General features: G+C 38.1%; 1 protein-coding gene across 8 annotated transcripts in view; it reads left to right on the plus strand.

The window, feature by feature from the left end:
* Nucleotides 1-23258, plus strand: part of Dnm1l (dynamin 1 like) — a 56876-nt gene that overhangs the window by 19208 nt on the left and 14410 nt on the right. For 4 of the 8 annotated variants that reach the window (XM_037209962.1, XM_037209964.1, XM_037209968.1 and 1 more), the window contains exons 2-10: nt 1601-1765; nt 5332-5370; nt 6619-6665; nt 7008-7079; nt 9202-9288; nt 11130-11292; nt 14266-14386; nt 16256-16387; nt 18661-18867. In XM_037209962.1, the coding sequence (XP_037065857.1) occupies nt 1601-1765; nt 5332-5370; nt 6619-6665; nt 7008-7079; nt 9202-9288; nt 11130-11292; nt 14266-14386; nt 16256-16387; nt 18661-18867 (1033 nt within the window). Of the gene's footprint in view, nt 1-1600; nt 1766-5331; nt 5371-6618; nt 6666-7007; nt 7080-7801; nt 7886-9201; nt 9289-11129; nt 11293-14265; nt 14387-16255; nt 16388-18660; nt 18868-23258 lie in introns of those variants that run through there. The other 4 variants (XM_037209963.1, XM_037209965.1, XM_037209966.1 and 1 more) reach the window with 4 other exon arrangements.

The following is a 23258-nucleotide window of genomic DNA, read 5'->3' on the forward strand; positions in this document are numbered from 1 at the left end:
CCTGACCCTGGAGTCCAGAACTAGGGAATGGCCTAGATCAGGGCAGAAAAAAAACACGGTTTGGCTCAGTCAGATCAGAGCCATCTCTGTCCCTGGCCAACTGACTTGTGAAACCAAACCAATCACAGAGCAGGACAGTAGAACCCTGGGCCCCAAGTCAACCTCTGGTTGACTCCACCCCAAGACATCCTATGTAAACCACCCTGCCTGGTCAGTTGTGAGCTGTTCTCTCCATCCTGGTAGAGGCAGCCACTCTCCTAGACTCCTCCTTCCTAAATAAATCTCTTTCTCAAAAGAGTTTTGGGTGTGAAGATCTTCATTCACTGGCGTAGAGAAGATCCTTGCTGAGACGTCCCTCAGTGGGCAGAGCAAGAGAGAGCTGAAAGAGCAGAGGAAGGAGGACCTGAACAGAAGATCTTTGCTGAGATCTTCTCAGTCGACAGAGCAAGCGAGAGCTGACAAAGTAACACTTTTCTCCAGAGCTGGAGAAGATTGCTACCTTTCTGCAAGGGTTTCCCCTTTTGCAGAGTTAAGCAAAAGAAGCAGCATCTTAGGCCGGAGAAGCAGAGCTCTGCAAGGAAGCCCCCTTAAAGTGGAGGCTGAGCTCAGCTGTAGCAGCTCTCCAGGAGAGGAGCAGGATTGCTATATCCTACAGGGAGACCATCCCCCATCACACCAAGTATACCCTGACTTTCCTGAAGAGTCAGGATACCCTTCCTTGCTGAAGCAGTTCCAGGCCTGACTCTCCAGAGAAGTCAGAAAAATTTCCCTTCCAGAGTTGGGCTGCTTCTTTGCAGTTCCAGCCATCAGAGCTGTACTGAACAGCTTGAGGTGTCCCGGATACCTCACCCTCCAGGACTGAACTGTCTCCTTGCAGTTCTAGTCATCAGATCTGCCCTAAGCAGCTCAAGGTGTTACCTGACTCCCCAGGTAGTCAGGACACCTTTCCCCAGAGTTGTTGCAACAAACTTACTTACATTGTTGGTGCCGAAACCTGGGACCACCTGCCTATAGGTGACACTGTTCCCGGGGAGATTTACCCTCCCCATCAATAATTAATCAAGAAAATGCCCTACAGACTCACCTGTAGCCAATCAGATTGAAGTATTTTCTCCTTTAAGGTTTCTCTTCCCAGACAACTCTGGACTTATGGCAAATTGACAAAAACTAACCAGAGAATTTAATTCCTGTTCACTACATTAAAAATACAGTTTAAAATGCCTCATTTAAAGTGAAATAACTATTATTGGTACCTACAGCATATAGGCTTTAAGATTTGGTCCAGCAGTGGTGGTGCACGCCTTTAATCCCAGCACTTGGGAGGCAGAGCCAGGTGAATCTCTGAGAGTTCGAGGCGAGCCTAGTCTACATACAGAGCGAGAGCCAGGACAGGCAAAAGGAAAAAGAAAAAAAAAGATTTAGTTAAGAAGGTATTAAAAGTAGAATAATTTGGGGCAAGGGACTTTTTATGTATTTTAATTTTAAGTGTGGGCTTTTATTTTCTGTGACTTTGAATTGTTTGACTTCTGTGTGTGTTGCATTGTTAGTGGAGTCTGTTTAGAGTGGTCATTTATTTTACTCTCATATGTTCTGTTCTCAGAGCAGTGGAAAGAGCTCGGTACTGGAAAGCCTTGTGGGGAGGGACCTTCTTCCCAGAGGGACTGGTGTGGTCACCCGGAGACCTCTCATTCTGCAGCTGGCCATGTGTCACCAGAGGATAAACGAAAAACAACAGGAGAAGAAAATGGTAAATTTCAGAACTGGAGTAAGGATTATTTTAAAATGTCATTCCTCTTTTGTACATTTTTAAGATAGGAGTTTCAAAGTAAAAAGCTGATTAGTGAATTGGGAAATAGTGGCTATAGCAAAATCAGAAATCCTATGGAGTAGTATTAAATCAACATAAAACAATTTTTATTGATTTGAAATGCTGAATAAAGTTGTTGGGGATAATCCCTTTTGAAAATTCAGCTTAGTAAACTATCATTAAATAGAAATCAGTTACTTAAAGTTAAAAAAAAAAAGTTCCTCTTTTGCTTGCCCTTTTCTAGGCTTATGTGCTCACTAATTTCGATAATACTTTCTTTTGTCTAAGAGAAAGGCTATTACTTATAGAAAGATTTTTTGCTTTTGTTAGGGTAGTCCAAATTGATTTCAGAATCACCGTATATCTAAGAATGACCTCAAACTTGTGATCCTTCTTCATCTACGTCTTAAATTCCTAGATTACAAATACGTGCTGCCATGTCCAACTGTAGGAAGAGATTACTAATTTTTATTCTTCTTATAGTAAAATTCACCTCTATAATATATACTATTTATACTTCCAAAGGCCCTCCCCTTTGCCATGTTCTGTTTATATTACCTAAACTGAGGAGTTTGTTGGGTTTTTTGTTTGCTTTGTTTTGTTTTTCGAGACAGGATTTCTCTGTGTAGCCCTGGCTGCCCTGGAACTCCCTCTGTAGACTAGGCTGGCCTCGAACTCAGATTCACATGTCTCTGCCTCCCAAGTTCTAGCATGAAAGGCGTGTGCCACCACCGCCTGGCTCTGACTTTTTTTTTTAAAATAGAGTATATGAATAGTAAGACCAGAATATGATTATATTCGTGGTTGTATATAGCTGGATCTTAAAAAATTAAGGTTATTTTAAGAAATGCTCTCTATTAAGAGATTTTAAGTTGTCATACATACATACATCCTATATTAATCATATTAGTGAGATTTGAAATGTTTGACAGTAGTGATCCTATTCAGTTCAGGGTCTGACTTAGACTTGTGTTCTAGCATTTTGTAGACTTGCTCTTCCTTTCAGATAGTGTTTGTACAGAGTGCTATTTGGAGAGATTTGTTCTCATTGTAGTTTCATTGTTTATCTTCTGCCCTGAGGTGGGGTGGTAGTTACATCTGATTTTCTCCCCTTCATTTATCATAGAAGATATTGGTGGTGATGACTCTAATTTTATTTTAAAGTAGGGGGAAAAACCTGTCATGAGCATCTGCTATGACTTTAAAACAGAGACTCCAAAATAACTGAAGGAAGTTAATGAGCTTGTAGATATTAATAAGTATATTTTATAATTGACTGTCAGCTAAATAGGAAACTTTTAATTGCTAGGCATCTTCGTGATATACTAGTAATTATTTTATATTTTAATGTTTATTATTGAAGTTCTTTTTGTTTTATTTTGAGACAAAGTTTTGCTACATAACCCTTATTGGCAGTGATCTTCTTACCTCTGCCTCCCAGTTTCTTGGATGACAGACCATGCATGACTATGCCCAGATTATTTAAAGTTTGAACCCTGAATTTAATCATTCTTGACAAACCTGTGTTTTAACTTCAAATATCTAGAATAAAATTTTTGGAATTTCATCCTCACCAATTCTATCTAGCACATTACTTAATACCTTGAACCAAGACTCAGAAATTATATGGCTTTAGGTTGTCTTCCCCCCCCCCCCCCCCTCGGCTATTTTGAAAGGGCAGTTTCTCTATCAGAGACTATTTGCAGATATGATATTTCCTTAAGTAAGTTTTGCCTGTTAAGAAAGAAATTAGACATGTCAGTTCTGTCAGTTCCTTGGTATCACCTTGCTCATATATCCAGCATGTTTTGTTGATGTGGGAGCAGGCCAATAAAACTGCACATTTTTATCTGCAAAAATATTACTCTGGAGCTTAGTCCCTGTTACATATATGTGTTTCCTTACATGTAAAGAAAAATATATACTATGTTCCCACTTTCTTGAAGTGTACTTCTGAGTACAAAAGAAATACAAATTTGAGTATTCAATTTATTCTTATTCTACCATAATTCTTTGGTTTCCTTTTTAAAAAGTTCTTAACCATTTATTTCTATTTATGTGTGAATATGTGTGTGGATGTGGTATGTGTGTGATATTGCAAGTGTGCCCCAGTCAGAGGACAACTTGGGGAATTGCTTATCTCCTTCCACTATGTGGGTCCTGGGATCAAACTCCGGAAATTAGGCTTGGCAGCAGGGGCCTTTATCTCCTGAGCCACCTTGCTGGCTATCCTTACCTTCTTATCAAAACCACTTTCTCCTTTGGATAAGCCATTTAGGCTTACCAAATCATTCTGACCTTAAAGAAATTAAGAGCTAGTTAAACAGATTAACACACAGTTTGGATTTAAAAAACATGAACAGTGAGAAAAAATAGTTTTGAAAAAAGCATCACAAAAAAGCCACCAAAAAGTTAAAAACAAACCCAAAACCTTTTTGTATATGGTTCTTTTTATTTTATTTATTTATTTATTGGTTTTTTCAAGACAGAGTTTCTCAGTGTAGTTTTGGTACTCTGTAGACCAGGCTGGCCTCGAACTCACAGAGATCCTCCTGGCACTGCCTCCCAAGTGCTGGGATTAAAGGCGTGCGCCGCCGCCCGGCTAATTTTATTTTAAGTTTATCTTACAAATCCACTTTTATTTATTTCCTTTTTATTAGTTTAGATCCACGAAGGGTACAGTGCCACTGTTCCCACGGGCCCAAGTCACACGCTTACTGTTTTCCTGTTCAGGTGGCCTCCAGGAGTCAGTGTTATTTTTTCCTTTTAGACACAGAAACAAATTCCTTGCATAAAAAAAAAAAAAAGTCATTTTCATATTGGGCATAAAAGCTATAAAAGCTCCTTGAGGTTTTACACATAAGAGAGTCCCAGTTATTGATGTGCTAAGAGCATTGCATTGTAAAATGAAACAGTAATTTTAACCTGAGGTCTGTGAAAACTGGCTAAAATACTTTGTGTGTAATGAATGTAATTAACAGAAGTGAAAGAATTGTGGCAGTAGATTCCTGTTGGATGGAGTTCATGAATTTGAAGACTTTTGTTTGTGGTATTTTGCTAAATGCAAAGAAAATACTCTTATAAATGGTCATTTTTAGCAAATAGGCTAATTGCATTTACTTACTAATTCTGAAGGTTTCAAAGGATGTGCTTATCATATTTCCTGGGCTCTTTTAAACCAGACACTATCTCTTCCCACAGTAGGCTTTCAAATAGCTCAGGCATCTTTTTGAGAGTAAAATAATTTTAATACATTTAGAATTAGCAACAGTAGTAAAAGAATTATAATGAAAATTTGTTTACTAAAATCCTTAAAAAGTCAAGGCATTACACACAATATGCTTTACTTATAGTACATAGAAATATATTTGTTCCTACAATTCTAATAAGTTTTAAATAATTAAATGCTTATGTGCATTTGAAATATAATCATGTTTCTACACATTTAAGGTTTTTTTTTAAAAAGTTTAAAGTTTTAGGGATAAGCATTAAAATTACTTTGTGCTATTTCTCTTTAACTACAGACCCTGCTACATGGAAAAACTCAAGACACCTTTCTAAAGGTTTCCTGTATCCATTTGTTTTTAGCCCTTCTTTTCTAGAATGCCTGCATGTGTGCTTATGTACCCTTACAGGCTGTGTGCATCTGTTTTCCTTCTATTTTTATTTGCCTGTCCACATTGACTGCAGGTGTTAGAGGTTCTCGTTAGTGTTTTGGCATTGCATTACCATGCAAGCTTTTTTGGTGGAGAATTTACTTTAATTTTTACAAAAATATAATTGTAAAAATAGTGAAAGCTTTATATGGCCAATTAAATTAAAAATACCCCTGTGGTATGTGGTACTGCCTCAGTGAATTGTGTCACCACGATTAATCTGGTCCTTCAGAGATGCTGCTTGCAAGAAGATCCTAAGATTCAAGTAGGATCTGGTTTTATGTACCTTTATTCCAACAAAGAATGATAGAATTTTTACTAAATAAATGTTTATGAGACTATCTTATTTTTATTTCAGGTGACTCTTATGCATTAAAAAGTTTAAATTGCTAAGATATTTTAAGCTTCTGAATTTGATGAAAACAGAATAGCTGTGCTTGGGTAAGATGTCAAGAGGAACAGATTATAACTAGAAACTAGCAGGATGTCAGGTCCTTACAGTACATACATTATTTCTATTTTTATTCATTTCATTCATTTCTGTTCTACAATTCCATGAGAAAACATCAACTTGGCCTTGGGAGAAATCACTTTGGCAGTGTGCACTGCAGGCAGCCAGTACCCTGTCACTGAGAGCTTAATGTGTAGCCAACAGAAAACCAGTTAAAAGACAATGAGTTTTTTCAAATGGGAAAATTAGCTGTTTCATTCACATATTGCATGCATATTTTAAACTTGAATGTTATGTACACATTTGTTATATATAATTTGTTTTTGCATTATTCAGTGGAATTCTTAATTTTTCTTCCTATGGTTCTTTAAAAGTTTTTTTTGGTTAAACTGCTTTCATATATGAGATGTTTAAAGAAATTATCAGTTATCATAATCACAAACAAATAGGGAATGAACAATTTATTTGTCATAACTAGATTTCAAATGCTGGAAGGACTTGAAGGCAGCTCTACTTGAAGTTAGTTCTGCCTTTGTAGTCAGTCTATGCTGTACTTTAAAAACGTGAATGTGTATTTAGCAGTCTTAAAGTTGAGACACTTGTTAATTTTAGTCAGTCAAAAGCAGTTCACTGTGTTATTGTTTTAATTCCTAACTATAAAGCTCGGTTTCTAGTCTCTAAGAAATGAGTTTTTCTTTCTCTAGGAGTTGAAGCAGAAGAATGGGGTAAATTTCTTCACACCAAAAACAAGGTAATCATTCAAGAATATAAAGAAATAACATTATGTAAGGATAGTAGGGAATATAGTTTGTTACTAGCATTGTTTTTCTTGTTTGCTGTAAAATAAAACTTGTCTCTAACATTTCTAGCCTCAGTGGTTTAATATGACTTGATCCATTCTGATTTGGAGATTTTTGAGTGTTGTGAGATCAGGCAACTTTGAAACAAACCTTAGAAAAATGTATGTATAGATGGGAAGTTGTGAACTAATCTTCTGTAGTAAATCCATATATATTCTTTAAATGTTGCCTCTACTCCTTAAGAATTCTGATCTTACTTAGAATATGGTTCTTTTTGTTTCAACAATTTTTAGCTTTACACAGATTTTGATGAAATTCGACAAGAAATTGAAAATGAAACTGAAAGAATTTCAGGAAATAATAAGGTAGGCACTGTTTAAAACCTAGAAGACTTAAACAAAAGTAAATATGTTGCTGAACATTTTCTGTATATAATATACGAGCACATTGCAAAGTCATAATCTTCCCTCTCTCCAGTACTGATGGTCATGCTAGGTAAGTGCTCTACCACTGAGCTATTATCTTAAAGACAGTGTCTGACTAAATTACCCAGGCTAGTCTTGAGCTTGGGATCCACCTGTTTCACTTCCTGAGTAGTTGGGAATTACAGTCCTGTGTGTTGCCGGGCTTGATTTATAAATTCATAATCTTAATCTTTTTTTAAAAACGGAGTACTCCACAAATATAAAAACTTAGCTAAATAATTAATTGTCTTTTGGTGTAAGTTGTAGTTTATTTCTGAATTCCCAGGATTGGGGAGGTAGAGGCAGAAGGATGTGAGTTCGGGGAAATAGTTTTATAAACACCATGAGCTAGGGACATAGCTCAGTGATAGACGGTTTGTTTGGTGGGAGTACTGGGTTAGATCTCCAGCAGCACACACTGTTGTAGTTTCTCTCCTGTTGCTGTGGTGAATACCCCAACAAAGGCAACTGAAGGGACAGGGTTACAGTCCACCGTGACAGGGAAGTCACACAGCAAACGCTGGCTTTTTGAAGCAGCTGGCCACATGATGTTCAGAGTCAGAAGAGATCATTGAGTGCACGAATACATACTAATTTTTAATTGTCTTTTTCCGCTTATATAGCTGAGGTACCACTCACAATTCAGATGAGTCTTTCCAATTCAAGAGTGATAAAGACAATCTCCTACAGGCATGCCCTTTTCCCAGGTGATTCTAGTTTCTGACAAGTTGACAGTTAACACAGATTATCAGACACAAACCTGCGTGTGCACATGTGTGCATACACATACACACCTAAAAACTTTTATACATAGAAAACATTTCACTTATATTTTGTGGTCTTAATTACATAGTACTTGATTACAGTAAAATATTTACTCTCTAAGTGTGAGAATTTAAATCAAGTAGTCTAAGATACTTTTAACATCAAAATCAAAATCAGTCTCATTTAAATCCTTTTTGTGCCCTTTTTAAAATTACTTTTGTTTAAATTGCTATTCTGTGTTATCTGGAGGAACTTTAAACCTCACAAGTGATCCTGAGCCAGCAGTAATATTCAGTATATATTTGTTGCCAGGTCCTGTGATATAGAAATTATTTCCTGACAGAAAGGCATTTTTGCAGCTTTTTTGTTACTGTTTGTTTTGTTGTTGTTTTTGGATTGGGGGGGGTTGTTTTTGTTGTTTTGGGGTTTTTTGTTTTGTTTTGTTTTGGGTTTTTTGGTTTTTTTTCAAGACGACAAGGTTTCTTTGTGTAGTTTTGGTGCCTGTCTTGGAACTCACTCTGTAGACCAGACTGGCCTGGAACTCAAAGAGATCCGCCTGGCTCTGCCTCCCGAGTGCTGGGATTAAAGACGTGTGCTATCACCACCCGGCTTTTGCAGCTGTTTTATGTGCCTTTGCCTCTTTGAGTAACAGTTTTGCTCATTGTCAAACTCTAAGCTGGTACCTTGGAGTTAGTACTGTTGCCACATTTCTTAAATTCCCTACACCAGGTTGAACTTGAATTACAACAGGAATATAACTAGAGAGGATTAGATTATGCCAGGAGTAGCTTTTTGTCTCAGAGGTCTGAAAATTGAGGTACATTGCCTGAGCAAACTCTCACTCTGTGTGTACACTTTTGCCACTTGCTGTTCAAATATCTGCGACCAAATTCTTACCTGTTACTCTCTCAGCTCAGGAACATCATCATTTTGGGTAAATGAAAAATGCATTGTTCTTTTATTAAGTACATAATTTGTTAAGCCCTTTTTTTTAAAATGGCACATGCATATGGAAAAGAAAGTGAAATCATATAGGGAGAAGAAATTTTATATATTAATGGTATGTGGTTGAATAGGGTTATAATCCTTATTTACATTTATGTGTTTCATTAAGCTTCTATTACTGAAAAATTTTAGGAACCATAATTTAATAAGTATTTTAAAGCATCTAAAGTCTATGCAATTGAATGTAGTTTACTCTAGCATTTCATTCTTGAAATTCAATGTTGATTGTAATATATTTGGAACTTGTTTTTAGGGAGTAAGCCCTGAACCAATCCATCTTAAGGTTTTCTCACCCAATGTTGTCAATCTGACACTTGTGGATTTACCAGGAATGACCAAGGTAAGGAATATCTATTGGTCACATTTTCATTTAAAGAGATGTTTTGTTTTCTTTTTAATATTAATTTAATATGAAAATAATGAGTTGATTTTGCAGTTACTGTTATTATCAGAACATTTTATATAGTTGAACCCTCCTTTCTCCTTAAAATGCTTTATTTACCTTGACTCCCAGGGTATCAGAGTCTAGAATTTCATCTGTAATCTCACTGGCCATTTTTTTTTTTTAATCTCTTGACCTCTTTAGGTACACAAAATGCAGTCTGATTAGATTGATAGTATTATCAGATCTTACAGCTTTAAGTGCATGAGTTTGAATATGTTGACATTCAAGTTATTTCCAGATACCTGTCCAGCTATTCACTTAGCGTATAAATTTAAGTGTTTTAATTAGCATTACAGCTTTGCTATGTCTAATACCAAATTCCTGATCTGTCTTTTAACTATATTTGATCCTTCTATTATCTTCCCTATCTTAGTAATTAACGATTACACTGTACTAATTGATCAGCCAAAACCATACCGTAATCTTTTTGATATTTTTTTACTTTCTGTCTCCCCTCCTTTCAGTGTATCTCTGGGCTTTCCTTATTTTTATAATGTATCCAGAATTCTATCACCTCTTTGCATATCCATGGCAAAGGTAGCAGTTGTTATTTCACTTGGATTAGTATAAATTACAGGATAGATAATAGGTCTCACTTGTTTATTTTTATGTGCATTGGTGTTTTGACTGTATATATATCTGTGTGAGGGTGTCAAATCCTCTGGAGCTGGAGTTACAGATAGTTGTGAGCTGCCATGTGGTTCCTGGGAATTGCACCTGGTTCCTCTGGAAGAGCACAGACTCTTAACCACTGAGCCATCTGTCCAGCCCCCTGTTTTTTACTTTTAAGTAATCACAGTGTTCTATTAAAGTGAAAACTAGATTTTATCATTTCTTGGCTTGAAATCTCTTCAGTGACTTCCTAGTTCTCTCTACTGAGAGTAGTGATAGTTACAAGCTTAAGTTCTTGGAAATCTCTATTCTTGTATTATTCTTTCACTTTGTTAGTCTGTTTTTTTATTTCTCCATCTCAGGGTGGCCTTTAACTATCTATGTAACTGAGGATGACCTTGAACTCCTTATCCTCCTAGTCTCCCACATCCTGGGATTACAGGCCACCGTACTTGGTTTATGTATTATTATTCTTCTCTAGTTTATTTTGTTCTGGACTTTTTCCCTAATTGCTCACTCAGTATGGAATGTTTTTCCCCACATATCTATATGTACTTCTTTTTGCCTTTAATTTCTGCTTGATCACCTAAATTTCGTTATCTAATTGAGGTAGACCCTGTTTATTCTGTTTTAAAACATCATGAAAAGCAAGAATTTAAAAGCATCATCGCACAGCCTGTTCTGCTCTGTGTTCTTGATAGCCCTGCCTGCCACTTGGATGACACACTTGTGTCTGTTATTGTTTGCCTGTTGTTACTAAGACAGATGCTCTAGGATGGCAGGAATTGAATCTCTTGATTTTATTTCTAGACTTAACCCACCATGTAGAAGAGTGCCGGATGCTCTCTCCAGACATTAAATGAATGAATGAATTCATCTGGCAAATAATGAATGAATGGTCATCTGTATGCAGTTGATACTCAGCACTCCTTGACATGATTTATGCAATAGTGAATTTTTGACATTTTGAGGCTTTGCACATTACCAGATTGACAAATACCTTTGTAGCACATTATTAATTTACTTTAGCTATTTGAAAATACAGAAACACTTGTATTCTATAGACTAAATCTGTGGTGAAAGCTGAGTTGGTTTTGATTATTGGTCATCTTTGTTTGGTTTAGGTACCTGTAGGTGATCAGCCAAAGGATATTGAGCTTCAAATCAGAGAACTCATCCTTCGGTTCATCAGTAATCCCAACTCCATTATCCTTGCAGTCACTGCTGCCAATACAGATATGGCGACATCAGAGGCACTCAAGATTTCCAGAGAGGTGGATCCAGATGGTAAGGACCGATGTTCTTTTTAATGAAGGTTTGACTTACCATAGTAAATCTGTCCTCAAGAAAAGAATATTATTGAGAGGAATATCTCTAGTTAATATAGATCTTGAAGTGCTTTCCTACTTTTCTCATAATTTTAAACAGAAATTAGGATGAAAACCTTTTACTTGATTGCTGTAAAGTGTAGGCAAGAATACTTTCCATAAGGTCTATATTTGCAGTAGCTACCTAATAATTTTAACATCAAATTACTTTGTAAAATGTTTCTTATTTGTGTAAATGAAATTTCAGTGTTTGAATAATCAACATTTAAGAATAAATAACTCATAATCGTATAGATCATTATGAAACAGGAAATAATTATAGAATCTACTTTCTGCAGATAAAAAGCACATAGACACTCAGTCTAGAGGGAGTCTTGGAAGGTATCTCTTTTATAAAGCATTCTTTACCCAGATTGTGATGGTGATACTAAAGCTATCAGAGGCTTCTCTCAGTCTGTATCCAATGCTAGCAAGTATTAATCAAATTTCCATAATTAGTGGGAGGTAAGGGCAGGAAAGGGTCATTTTCACATACAGTGAGTTTGGGGCTGGCTTGATCTACATGAGACCCTGTCCCTAAATAAATTAATAAATACATAAATAAAATAAGTAATAATAAGATGGGCATATATTTGATTTAGTAATTTTTTTTTTTGAGACAATGTCTCACTATGTAGTCCTGACTGACCTGGAATTTGATGTGTAGATGATCTAAACTGGCAATACATTACAAGGAAATAATTAATCCAATATGAAAATATATATTAGTATCCAAAATTAGTATATATTACTATCAAACACATTTATTAGTATCAAAAAATATATAGTATAAAATTTTAGAAGTGGGGCTGGAGAAATGGCTCAGTTGGAAAAGTGCTTGCAATGTAAGAACAAAGACACAAGTTCAAATCCCTAGAAGTCAGCACAACAGAACCCCTTAGTTACCTCAGTGCTGGGGCAAAGGGAGGAGGGAAGACCCCCTGGAGTTCCAGTTTCAGTGAGAGACCCTGTCGCGAATAATAGGATGGAAAGCAATTGAGGGAGACGTCTCATGTATGGACTCCACATAAATACACATGCACATACACACAAAAGCAATTAGGTGTAATTTAGAAGCAACTTCTTTTTTTTTCTTTATATATATATATATATATATATATATATATATTTATGTATTATGTAGACAATGTTCTGTCTGTATATATCCCTGCCCAGCAGAAGAGGGCCTCAGATCCTGTTATAGATGGTTGTGAGCCACCATGTGGTTCTGGGAATTGAACTCAGGACCTCTGAAAGAGCAGTCAGTGCTCTTAACCTCTGAGCCATCCCTCCAGCCCTAGAAGCAACTTCTTAATGGGGATAACACAATGTAAGAAGACTGTAAGTGGTGATTTTGTAGGTTTGGAACAAAAGGAAAATGTTTATAGCTGAAAAATGCCTATTTAAAGTTGTACCTGCAGAGCAGCTGGAATTGTTGCATATATTAGTGTAGAGTGCTGCATTTACTGTGGGAAAGGAGAACAACTTTATTTTTCTTTCTTTTTCCTTTGTTTTTTCAAGACAGAGTTTCTTTGTGTAGCTTGGCTGTCCTGGAACTCGTTAAGTAGACCAGGCTGACCTCTGCCTCCCAAGTGCTGGGATTAAAGGCATGTGCCGCCACTGCCTGACTATGAGGAACAACTTTTAATCAGCAATCCCATGTTAAATTTTCATATGAAAACCTCTGGAGCCTGGCATGCTAGCTCACTGTAACCCCAGCATTCAGGAGGCTATGGTTAGCCTGGGTTGGTGTCCACTCAGAGAGACCCTGTTTCAGAAATCTGGGGCTTAGCAGGCGATGGTTTAGCGGGCAGTGGTTTAGCCCATGAAGGTTCTTGCTGCCAGATCTGATGATCTGAGTTGGAAGCCTCCACTCCCACGTGGTGAAAGAAGAAACAAACTCATGAAAGTTGTCCTCTGATCTCTGTACTTGCGGTTGTACTCACATGCCTCTTCCACTCCTTCCACCCCCCATGAGTAGTAAATGAATTAAAAAACCCTTAGTATACAAACATCTATGTCAAGTTTATTCATGGTTCTCCCAAACTAGAAACAACTCAAATATTTCTCAAATCAAGAGTGAACAGCCAGATTAGTACACCCATATAATAAACAGCACTGTTGAACAGTGACCGGCTGATGTCCACTACAATGTGGACAGCACTCAGATGTGTCATGGTGAATCAAAGACTACAGAAGTAGGACTGAAGGACGGGTTTGGTTGTTTAGCAAAAGAGTAATGTGGGGTGGTGGAGCTGTCATGCATTGAGGTGCTGTGTACTAACTAGTCAGAAGACTAGAATTAGAATCTGGGAGTATGGCTCACTAATACAGTGATTGCTTAGCATATCCAAAGCCCTAGGTTTCTTCCTCAGCGCTGCCAGAGGTTGGGCGGGGGCAAGATTGTACACCAAAAATAGTAAATATTAAACAAAATGAAAAACGCTTAGAGATGTTGCCCTAAGAACTAATAAGAAATTGCTTAAGGAGCTAGAGAGTTGACTCAGTGGTTAAGAGTACTTGCTAATCTTGCAGAGGACCACAGTTTGGTTCCTAGTACCCACATCAGTCAGCTCACAACTGCCTATTACTCTAGCTCCAGAGGATCCAACACTCTTACAGCCCCCATTGCATGCACATACATAGAAACCCACATACACATAATTTTAAAAAGTTATTTTTAAAAATTACTTATGAAAACAAATTTTAAAATTGTATGCCATATTTAAACTTATTTCATATAAAATAACTAGAAGCAAATATTAGAAAAATATTTTCAAAATGATGAAAGAGGCAATGTGTTAGGTAGAAATATAGGTGAAGAGTTTCCTTTATTGAATGTAATGCTTTTTGTAAATGAATCTCTCTTCCCCCTCCTTTTTATATTTACCAGGGCGCAGAACTCTAGCTGTAATCACCAAACTTGATCTCATGGATGCGGGTACTGATGCCATGGATGTATTGATGGGAAGGGTTATTCCAGTCAAGCTTGGAATAATTGGAGTAGTTAACAGGTTAGCAATTAAATGGAGTAAGGATGCTGAAGAGTTGGTTCAGTGGTTAAGAACACTTGTTAGTTATTCTTACAGAGGACTCAAGTTCAATTCCCAGCACCCACATTGAGTGACTCAACCACTTGTAATTAGAGCTCCAAGGGATCCAACACCCTCTTCTGTCCTCTGAGGATACCACCAGCATACATATGCATATATAAACATGTATGCACACATTTTCACATAAATAAAAAGAAATGTTTTAAAGAATGGGATAAGAGTCACAGCATTCCCATTTCAAAGCAAGTCTGAATTTTTGAAAATGAGTCTGAAATGTGTTGCTGCCCTGTGTTCCCTCTTGTTCTGATGCTGGTATTGCTGCAAGGCCACTACATTTACAATGTAGTGACAAAAGCCTCTGAGTATTTTGGAGTTTTGGTGGTGGTGGTGTTTTTTAAGAATTTATTAGCAAGTATGTGGAGGTCAGAGGACAGCTTGGCAGGAACCAGCTCTCCCCTTCCCCCATTTGGGTTTTAGTGTTGAAACTCGGGTGTCAGGTTTAGCAGCAGGCGCTCTTACTCAGAGTCGCGTCAGTGGCCCTTTGGAAAAAATGTCCTTCCTCTTTCTTTTTTCTCATGGAAAATGTTTCTAAGATAATCAGTGCCACAAAACAGAAGATGATTTAATAATTACAAATTCTTTCCTACTACTTATGTATGGGAGTGGTATTGGTAAAGAGAAAAAATATTATCTAATTTGTACCCACTCAAGAAAATTTAAAGTTGGTTGGATTTTAATGATTGTTTTAATACCATATCATTAGTAATGCTGTGTAATTGCCAGGATGTGACTTGGAAACTTTAAAGATATATCCAAAAAGTTGCTGATATTAAAAATTATAGGAGCTTGGCGGTGGTGGCACATGCCTTTAATCCCAGCACTCGGGAGGCAGAGCCAGGCGGATCTCTGTGAGTTCGAGGCCAGCCTGGACTACCAAGTGAGTCCCAGGAAAGGCGCAAAGCTACACAGAGAAACCCTGTCTCGAAAAACCAAATATATGTATATATATATATATATATATATATATGAATAAAAACCACCTACTGTTGAGTGCCCATGTTTTATACATTCTACAGTGAGCGGTTTGCAGTGGCATCCTTGGAATTCTCCCCGAGAAGTGCTGCTAGTGGGAGGCAGTGCTGTGCTCAGGGGACAGTCTCTTAGGTCTCAGTTTCTGTACAGTAAGGAAACCAGTTATCGGGAGACCCAGTGCTAACTCGAGTTTCTACGTAGTCTGGATGTAATAAGGTTTAAGTCACATGTAATAAACCTCAGGTCATTTAAAAATGAAAATAGTTTATTAAGTGATATCTAAGGTCCATTCCAATTGTCTCTGTATACATTCCTTTCTCACCTAAGGACAATGTCCAGCTAGTCTCTTTTTAGGCAAGTATGTGCTATATATACACTACTGAATCCTGTATTCATAGATGATTACACTTCAAGTTAACTTCTTTATCTTGGTAGAATTTAGTCACCTGCCGATTAGTAAAATATAGCTGATTAAGGTATGCTTACATTTCTATATCAGTCTACAACTTACTTAAGGATCCTGCTTTTGTGTGTAGGTTAACAGTAACCACGAAGCTGATACTGTTCAACTTAAGGCAAACAGTTCCAGTCTTGGCTCTCTGCCTTCCTTGATAAGTTCATTGACTGAGACATCAGTGCTCTGAGGTGTAACGATGATGCCTGTTGTAGAGAATCACTCGAGATCTACGTAAACAGTCCCTGTTAGAAGTCAGGAAACACTATCTGGTGCTAACACTCATCCAGAGCGAGAGAGGACAGTAGTGGCTTCAGTTGAACGAGTTTATTTTTCTACCATAGGAGCCAGCTAGATATTAACAATAAGAAGAGTGTGACTGATTCAATCCGTGATGAATATGCTTTTCTTCAAAAGAAATACCCGTCTCTGGCCAACAGAAATGGAACGAAGTATCTTGCTAGGACCCTGAATAGGTAACATTTTCACCTTTTGAAGCTGAAATGATTTCATTTTGCCCACAGGTGTCTTAGAATGTTCCTGTTTAATTTCATATATATTTTCATACTGTTCTTTATAGCTTCACCTCTGAGTTCTTGTAAAGCAAATGTCTCTATTTTTATTGGGATGTTTGGTATTAAATCATGTTGTCTAGAATGAGTATTCAAATAATTTTCTTAATGAGGAAGTGTTCTGGTTTTTTGTTTGTTTGTTTGTTTGTTTTTAATTTTCAGTTCAAACTCCCAAATTACTATTATGGTTAAATACTCAAAATTTACTCAAACATTTTCAATAGTGTTTACAATCAAGTAGCAATAGCAACAAATCTTTGGAAAGTCCATCAAAGGGAGTTTACACTTTGTTGAGGCCCAGATCCTCTGGAGTGAAGATTCCCAGTTCATTTAAAGTTGATCTGGGTAGGGTCTTCCTTTATCCTTAACCTCCAGGATGCAAACAGCACACTCAAAATCATTTAACTGACCACATGCTCACAAAGCAGCATCAGTGATTTGGGCCTTGGAATTGGATCATAGCCAAGGAGTATGCTCATCCCTTTATGCAATTTATAGCCATCTATGCCTGACTTTTTGAAGTGTCACCCAGTAAATATCAAAATACTGATCTGTTTTATGTGGCCCATGAGAACAGCAGCAAGCATCTGGACAGAGGCAGTGGCCATTGTGGAGTACAGGAAGCTTTGGGGACTGATGCCAAGAGGGCAGTGGCAGCCACAGTACCCTGACTGAGCAGTTGGGAAGATTTTGGCAGTGAATTGGGTTTTGAACTTGACTAAGATATCAGGTGACTTCCTGACACTTTAGATTTCATGAATTTAATTAAATTTTTCAGTTATCACATGATATGCTTTTTAATTCAGAATTTCTTTTACTATTCATGATAGAAATAACATGTGTTCATACCTCCTATTCTGAACACCTACTGGTTTATAGGAACTAAAAAGGCCTTCCTTTTATAAAAGTGACTGGAGAGAAAACCATGTTCTCTTACCCTATACATTGAAGGCAGATGAACTTGGATCTTAGGAAGACAGATTTAGGGCTGGAGAGATGGCTCAGACGTTAAGAGCACTGGCTGCTCTTCCAGAGGTCCTGAGATCAATTCTCAGCAACCACATGGTGGCTCACAACCCCTATAATGAGATCTGGTGCCCTCTACTGGCATGCAGGTATACATGCAAGCAAAACACTATATACATAATAAATAAATAAATCTTTGAAAAATGGATTTACTTAAAAAAAGAAGACAGATTTATTATACTATGTTGGATACCTGTTGTAGGTTATTAAACTAAAATTATAGGTAGAATGGACTGAGTAGCTTACTTTAGATTACAGTGACATGAAAATAATGTGCATTGTTTTAGTTTTATTTGTGGCCTACCAACCACTACAGGCTAAAGGCATATGTCAAAAGTATTGACCAAAAGAGCTACTTTTGTGATTTTTTTTTTTTTTTTTTTTTGTCTCTGTCTCTTTTTTAGTCGAAGGTTGCTTCATTTCCTGTTCTTGTGATGGGGGCGGGTGTTAAAAATTTGTTTTCTTAAATGAACAGAGAGTACTTCCGGCAGCAGCGGAGTTATAGAGGGTTTTCCCCATATACCGTGTGTGTGGTTCTGTAGCAGATTGTAACTAGCTGTCCTATAACTCACTTCCTACACTATTTATGTAGAGACAGCATCACATCTTCTAGGTTAAGGCCTCAGATTTTTATAGGATTTCCCTTCTGCTTCAGATGTCAATTGCCAGCAGAGGTTATGGCTTGTGCTTCTTAATAGCTGTAATCCCTGGAATAGGCAATAGGCCTTAATGAACATTTTATTTATGTTTACTCGTGTATAATAGAAGATTACTATAAAGGATACAGGTGAAGCAGTTAGAAGATAGATAAGGTGAGGTATTGGGTATTGAAAACTGAACCAGAGCTTTATACCCTCTCTGAGCATGCCATGATCCAGAACCTTTAGTTAGTTTCATGAACTCTGTGTTTGAGTTTTCATGGCCGCTTCATTATATGGATATGATTGATTACCTCACTGGCCGTTAGTGATCAGTTCAGCTGGGATGTTCACTAGTCTTTCCGGAAGCAGACAGCAGTCCTCAGATACTTTGAAGAGGCTTTAAGACCTAAGTACTAGGAAGTTTTCCCCTTTATACATATTTTTCATTGACTTGTTTGAAGTATCAGAATCCTTAATTTTATGCTAAACCCCGCTTTTCTGATCTTTTAGGTTACTTATGCATCATATCAGAGATTGTTTACCAGAGCTGAAAACAAGGATAAATGTCTTAGCTGCCCAGTATCAGTCTCTTCTGAATAGCTATGGTGAACCCGTGGATGATAAGAGTGCCACTTTACTGCAGCTTATCACCAAATTCGCCACCGAGTACTGTAACACTATTGAAGGAACCGCAAAGTACATTGAAACTTCGGAGCTGTGAGTAAGACATTTTTGTGAAGATTTGGTTACTTGGATTGAGAGGTCACTTTACCTATAAAGTGACTTAGATCATCTGACTGTAGTTTATTATTAGTAAAACAGGAATATAAATTTGTAGAAATGATAGGAGGAGGATTATTGTATCAGATATTTGTAAACTGTATAAACATGGTAAAAGTTACAGGTTTTTTAAAAAGCAACTTTTTCTTTTCTTTCTTTCTTTCTTTTTTTTTTTTAATTTTGACTTAATTTATTAGTTTCGGTTTCTTTTTTCTTTTTTTTTTTGGATTTTTTTTATTATTATTTTTTATTTTACAACACCATTCAGTTCCACATAATAGCCACAGATTCCCCTCCTCTCCCCCTCCCGCTCCCCTCCCCCTCCCCCCAGCCCCATTCCCACCTCCTCCAGATCAAGGTCTCCCCCGAGGACCGGGATCGACCTGATAGATTCAGTCCAGGCAGGTCCAGTCCCCCCCTCCCAGACCGAGCCAAGCGTCCCTGCATAATTCCCAGGATTCAAACAGCCAACTCATGCAACGAGCCCAGGACCCGGCACCACCGCACAGCTGCCTCCCAAGCCAAATGACTCTTTTTTTTTTTTAAGAGATATACCACACTGTGTTGCTCAGGCTGGCCTCAAACTCATGATCCTCCTGCTTCAGCCTCCAACATAGCTAGAGCTGTAAGACCATTCCATAATATCAGGCTTTGAACTTTTTTTTTTGCAATTTTTAAAATTAAATGTGTGTGCTGGCTCTCTCTCTCTCTCTCTCACACACACACACACACACACACACACACACACACACACGAGAGAGAGAGACAGAGAGAGCAGACATGTGAAGGTCAAAAGACAAACTATCAAAAATTGGTTCTCTCCTGCCGCCTGTGGGATTGAGGGATTGAGCTTGTGTTGTCAGGCTATTGTTGAAGCATCACTACTCACTATTGTGTTAGCTTTGCCCAGGGAGGCACAAATGAGCTTCTAATCACCCCAGATGTAAATCAGTGACTGACTTCACCACAGTTCAACTTGATGAGACTAATGAGTATATCAGGCTTGTTTACAGAGCACATGGAAAGAGTTAGTTAGAGAAGTGTGGGAACCTCAAAATAGCTGCATCCATAGCATGTTCTACCCTATGCTGGTTGGCAACCTCATGGATGCTGCATCATGTGTCCCACTTTCAATCACCTTTTCACTTCCCTTTTCTAGTCTCACATCTCCCAACATGGCTTGCAGCTAGGGGAAGGAATAATTGCTGGAATCCCTGGTGAGACTCTCCTGAGCATCTATAGCAGTGGTTCTCAACCTGTGGGTTGAGACCCCTTTGGGGGTTGAACAGCCCTTTCACAGGGGCCACCTAAGACCATCAGAAAACACAGATATTTATATTACAATCATAATTGTAGTAAAATTACAGTTATGAAGTATCAGTGAAAATAGTTCTATGGTTCGGGTCACCACACGAGTCATTAGGAAGGTTGAGAACCACTGCTCTATAGGGAGTATCAATAGCTTCACTGATGCTGCCGTCGACCTGGCTACCACTGTTACTGTTCTGCTCTAGTTTCCAAGTCTTATCAGGGCACAGTCCACGATAGATCTTGTCACCATACCTGCTGAGCCATCTCACCAGCCTTTAACTTTTAAGACTGTCTTTTGAAATGGCCCTGGAGAGACGGATCAGCAGTTAAGAACACTGGCTGCTCTTCCAGAGGACCCAAGTTCAATTCCCAGCACCCACACGGCAGCTCACAACTGTCTGTAAGTAACTACAGTTCCAGGGGATCTGACACCCTCACACGAACATGAATGTAGACAAAACAGCAATGCATGTAAAATAAAATTAAAAACTTTTAAAACTGTATTAGTGCGGGGCGGTGGTGGCGCACGCCTTTAATCCCAGCACTCGGGAGGCAGAGGCAGGCGGATCTCTGTGAGTGAATTCGAGGCCAGCCTGGTCTACAAAGCGGGTTCCAGGAAAGGCGCAAAGCTACACAGAGAAACCCTGTCTCAGGAAAAAAAAAAAAAAAAAAAAAAACTATTAGTGGCTTTTCTGTTGCTGTGATAAAACACTCTGACCAAGGCAACTTATATTAGGAAGTCATTTTATTTGGCTTTATGGTTCCAGAATTAAGAGTTCTAGAATTAAGAATTATGGTTCCGTGATTCAGTCTGTCACTGTCACAGTGGGGAAATTTGGCAGCAGGCAGGCATTGTGACTAGAGCAGCAAGCTGAGAGTGGACTAGGAATGGAGTATAGCTTTGAAACCTCAAAGCCTGTCCCAGTGCCATACTTCATCCACCAAGGTCAAACCTAAACTTACCCAAACAGTGCCACCAACTGGAAACCAAGGAACCAGACATCTGAGCCTAGGTGGAACTGGGACTTTCTTATCCAAACCACCAAAAGAATATTTATGCTTAAAATAAATTGAGGTGAGGGTTGTTTAGGCAGGTGCGCTGTCACTGAGCTACATACCCAGCCCAGTTGTTTCTTTAATACACATTTAAAAGTTTTGAGTTTAGGGCTAAGGAGGACACTGAGACAGACTTTCTTTTTTAATGAGGTTTATTAGAAGAGATTTTAATATCATAGATAGGGCAGACCATTGCATGGGAAGTGGGCTCTGAGGGGAGATCATATGGTAGAGTGGGGTCCATTTGTACAGGTTTTAGAGGAAGGAGGGTGAGAAGGAGATTGAATTTCTTCTTTTGTCCTACAGTTGACCACTGTTAGGTGAACCAGTGAGGGCGCAGTTTGATAAGCATCTCTCTTGACTGGCCATAACTGAGAATTGATAAGGCAGGCATGTTGGTTAGTTTTGTATCTACCTGACATGAGCTAGAGTCATTTGAGAAAAGGAACTCTTCAATTGAGAAAATGCGTCCATGGTATTGGCCTATAGGCAAGTTTGTCAAGACATTTTTTTGATTGATTGATGTGGGAAGGCCTAGCCCATTGTGGATTGTGGTCCTTAATTATATGAGAACACAGCTAAGCAAACCAGAAAGCAGCATTTCTCTATGCCCTTTGCCTCCAGGTTCCTGCTTTTAGTTCCTGCCCTGACTTCCCTTCATAAAGACTTTAAGATATAAGGCAAAATAAATCCTTCCCTCCCCAAGTTGCTTTTGGTCATGGTGTTTTATTACAGCAATAAAGACCTAAGACAGAAGAGAAAGCAAACTTTAGAAAAAGAAATCACTTTAGTTCTAGAAACCAAGTCGGTTTCCACATTTATCATTGTTGGACCAAAATGGAAGAGCTTTACATGATGGTCTGGGCATGACCAGTACACATAGATAATTGGTAGCAAAACATAAAAACAAAATTACCTTAATTCCACTACCCAGAGACCATTCCTGCTGTTTTACTCTGACCTACACATTTCTCTACATATCTCTGTTTGTAAGACAGATAAATAAATGCCTGTATTTTATCAGGTGCTATCCATGGTACCTTAGCATCATTTCTTCAAATCAATATGTCATAAACTATTACTAGCAGAATGTAAAAATACCTGACTCTAAACGTTCTCCCTCCTTCCCTCCCTTTCTCCTGCCCCATTCATATACTTATTAAAAAAGAACATGTGATTTAAGGATAATTCTAGGCACACAGGAGATTGCCAACAAATGTACAAAGAGGCCCCATGCATCCTTCTCTCTCTCTCTCTCTCTCTCTCTCTCTCTCTCTCTCTCTCTCTCTCTCTCTCTCCTCTCCCCCTCCCTCCCAGTGTACACAACAGAATGAGAAAATGCACCATCCAAGTAGTATTGTTTTACAGGTGTGAGAGATGCAAGGGTGAGGACAGTCACAGGGGCTTATGCTAATGTACTAGAAGGACTCTAAGGTCAAACTGTGATGGGATTGGTTCTCTGCAAGGAGCCCTGAGTAGTTCATAAGCGAGGCTGTGAAGGTAAAGCCCAAGTTTTAGTGGAGCCTCTGAATGTTTGAGATGCTGAGACCATTTGGCCATCTGACAAGCTGCAGGCCCAAGAAAGTCTTTGTATACTGTGGGGTCACCCAAGCCCTTTGGAATCCAGATGATTCCATTCATGAGCCCAGATGCTGGATATGGAGCCACAGGATTTGATATTTACTCTGCTAGGTTTCAGTCCTGCTTTGATCTCATCTTTCCCTGCTGTTTTATTCCCCCCTCTATAAGTAGGCAGACTAACAATGATGTTTACATATCTAAATATAAAATTTTTAAATGAAAAATTCAGTGTTTCATGACATTTGGAAATTATATAAAATTTAAATGTCAGGTATGTGTTTTATTGCAACACAGCTATACTCAAGTAAATTTTTACAGATTGTCTGTTTTTGTACTTACTGGCAGATTTGGGTAGTTGCAATAAATACTGAAAGGCATGC

The sequence above is a fragment of the Peromyscus leucopus genome, chromosome 12 (genome assembly GCF_004664715.2).
Source record: "Peromyscus leucopus breed LL Stock chromosome 12, UCI_PerLeu_2.1, whole genome shotgun sequence".
NCBI lineage: Eukaryota > Metazoa > Chordata > Mammalia > Rodentia > Cricetidae > Peromyscus > Peromyscus leucopus.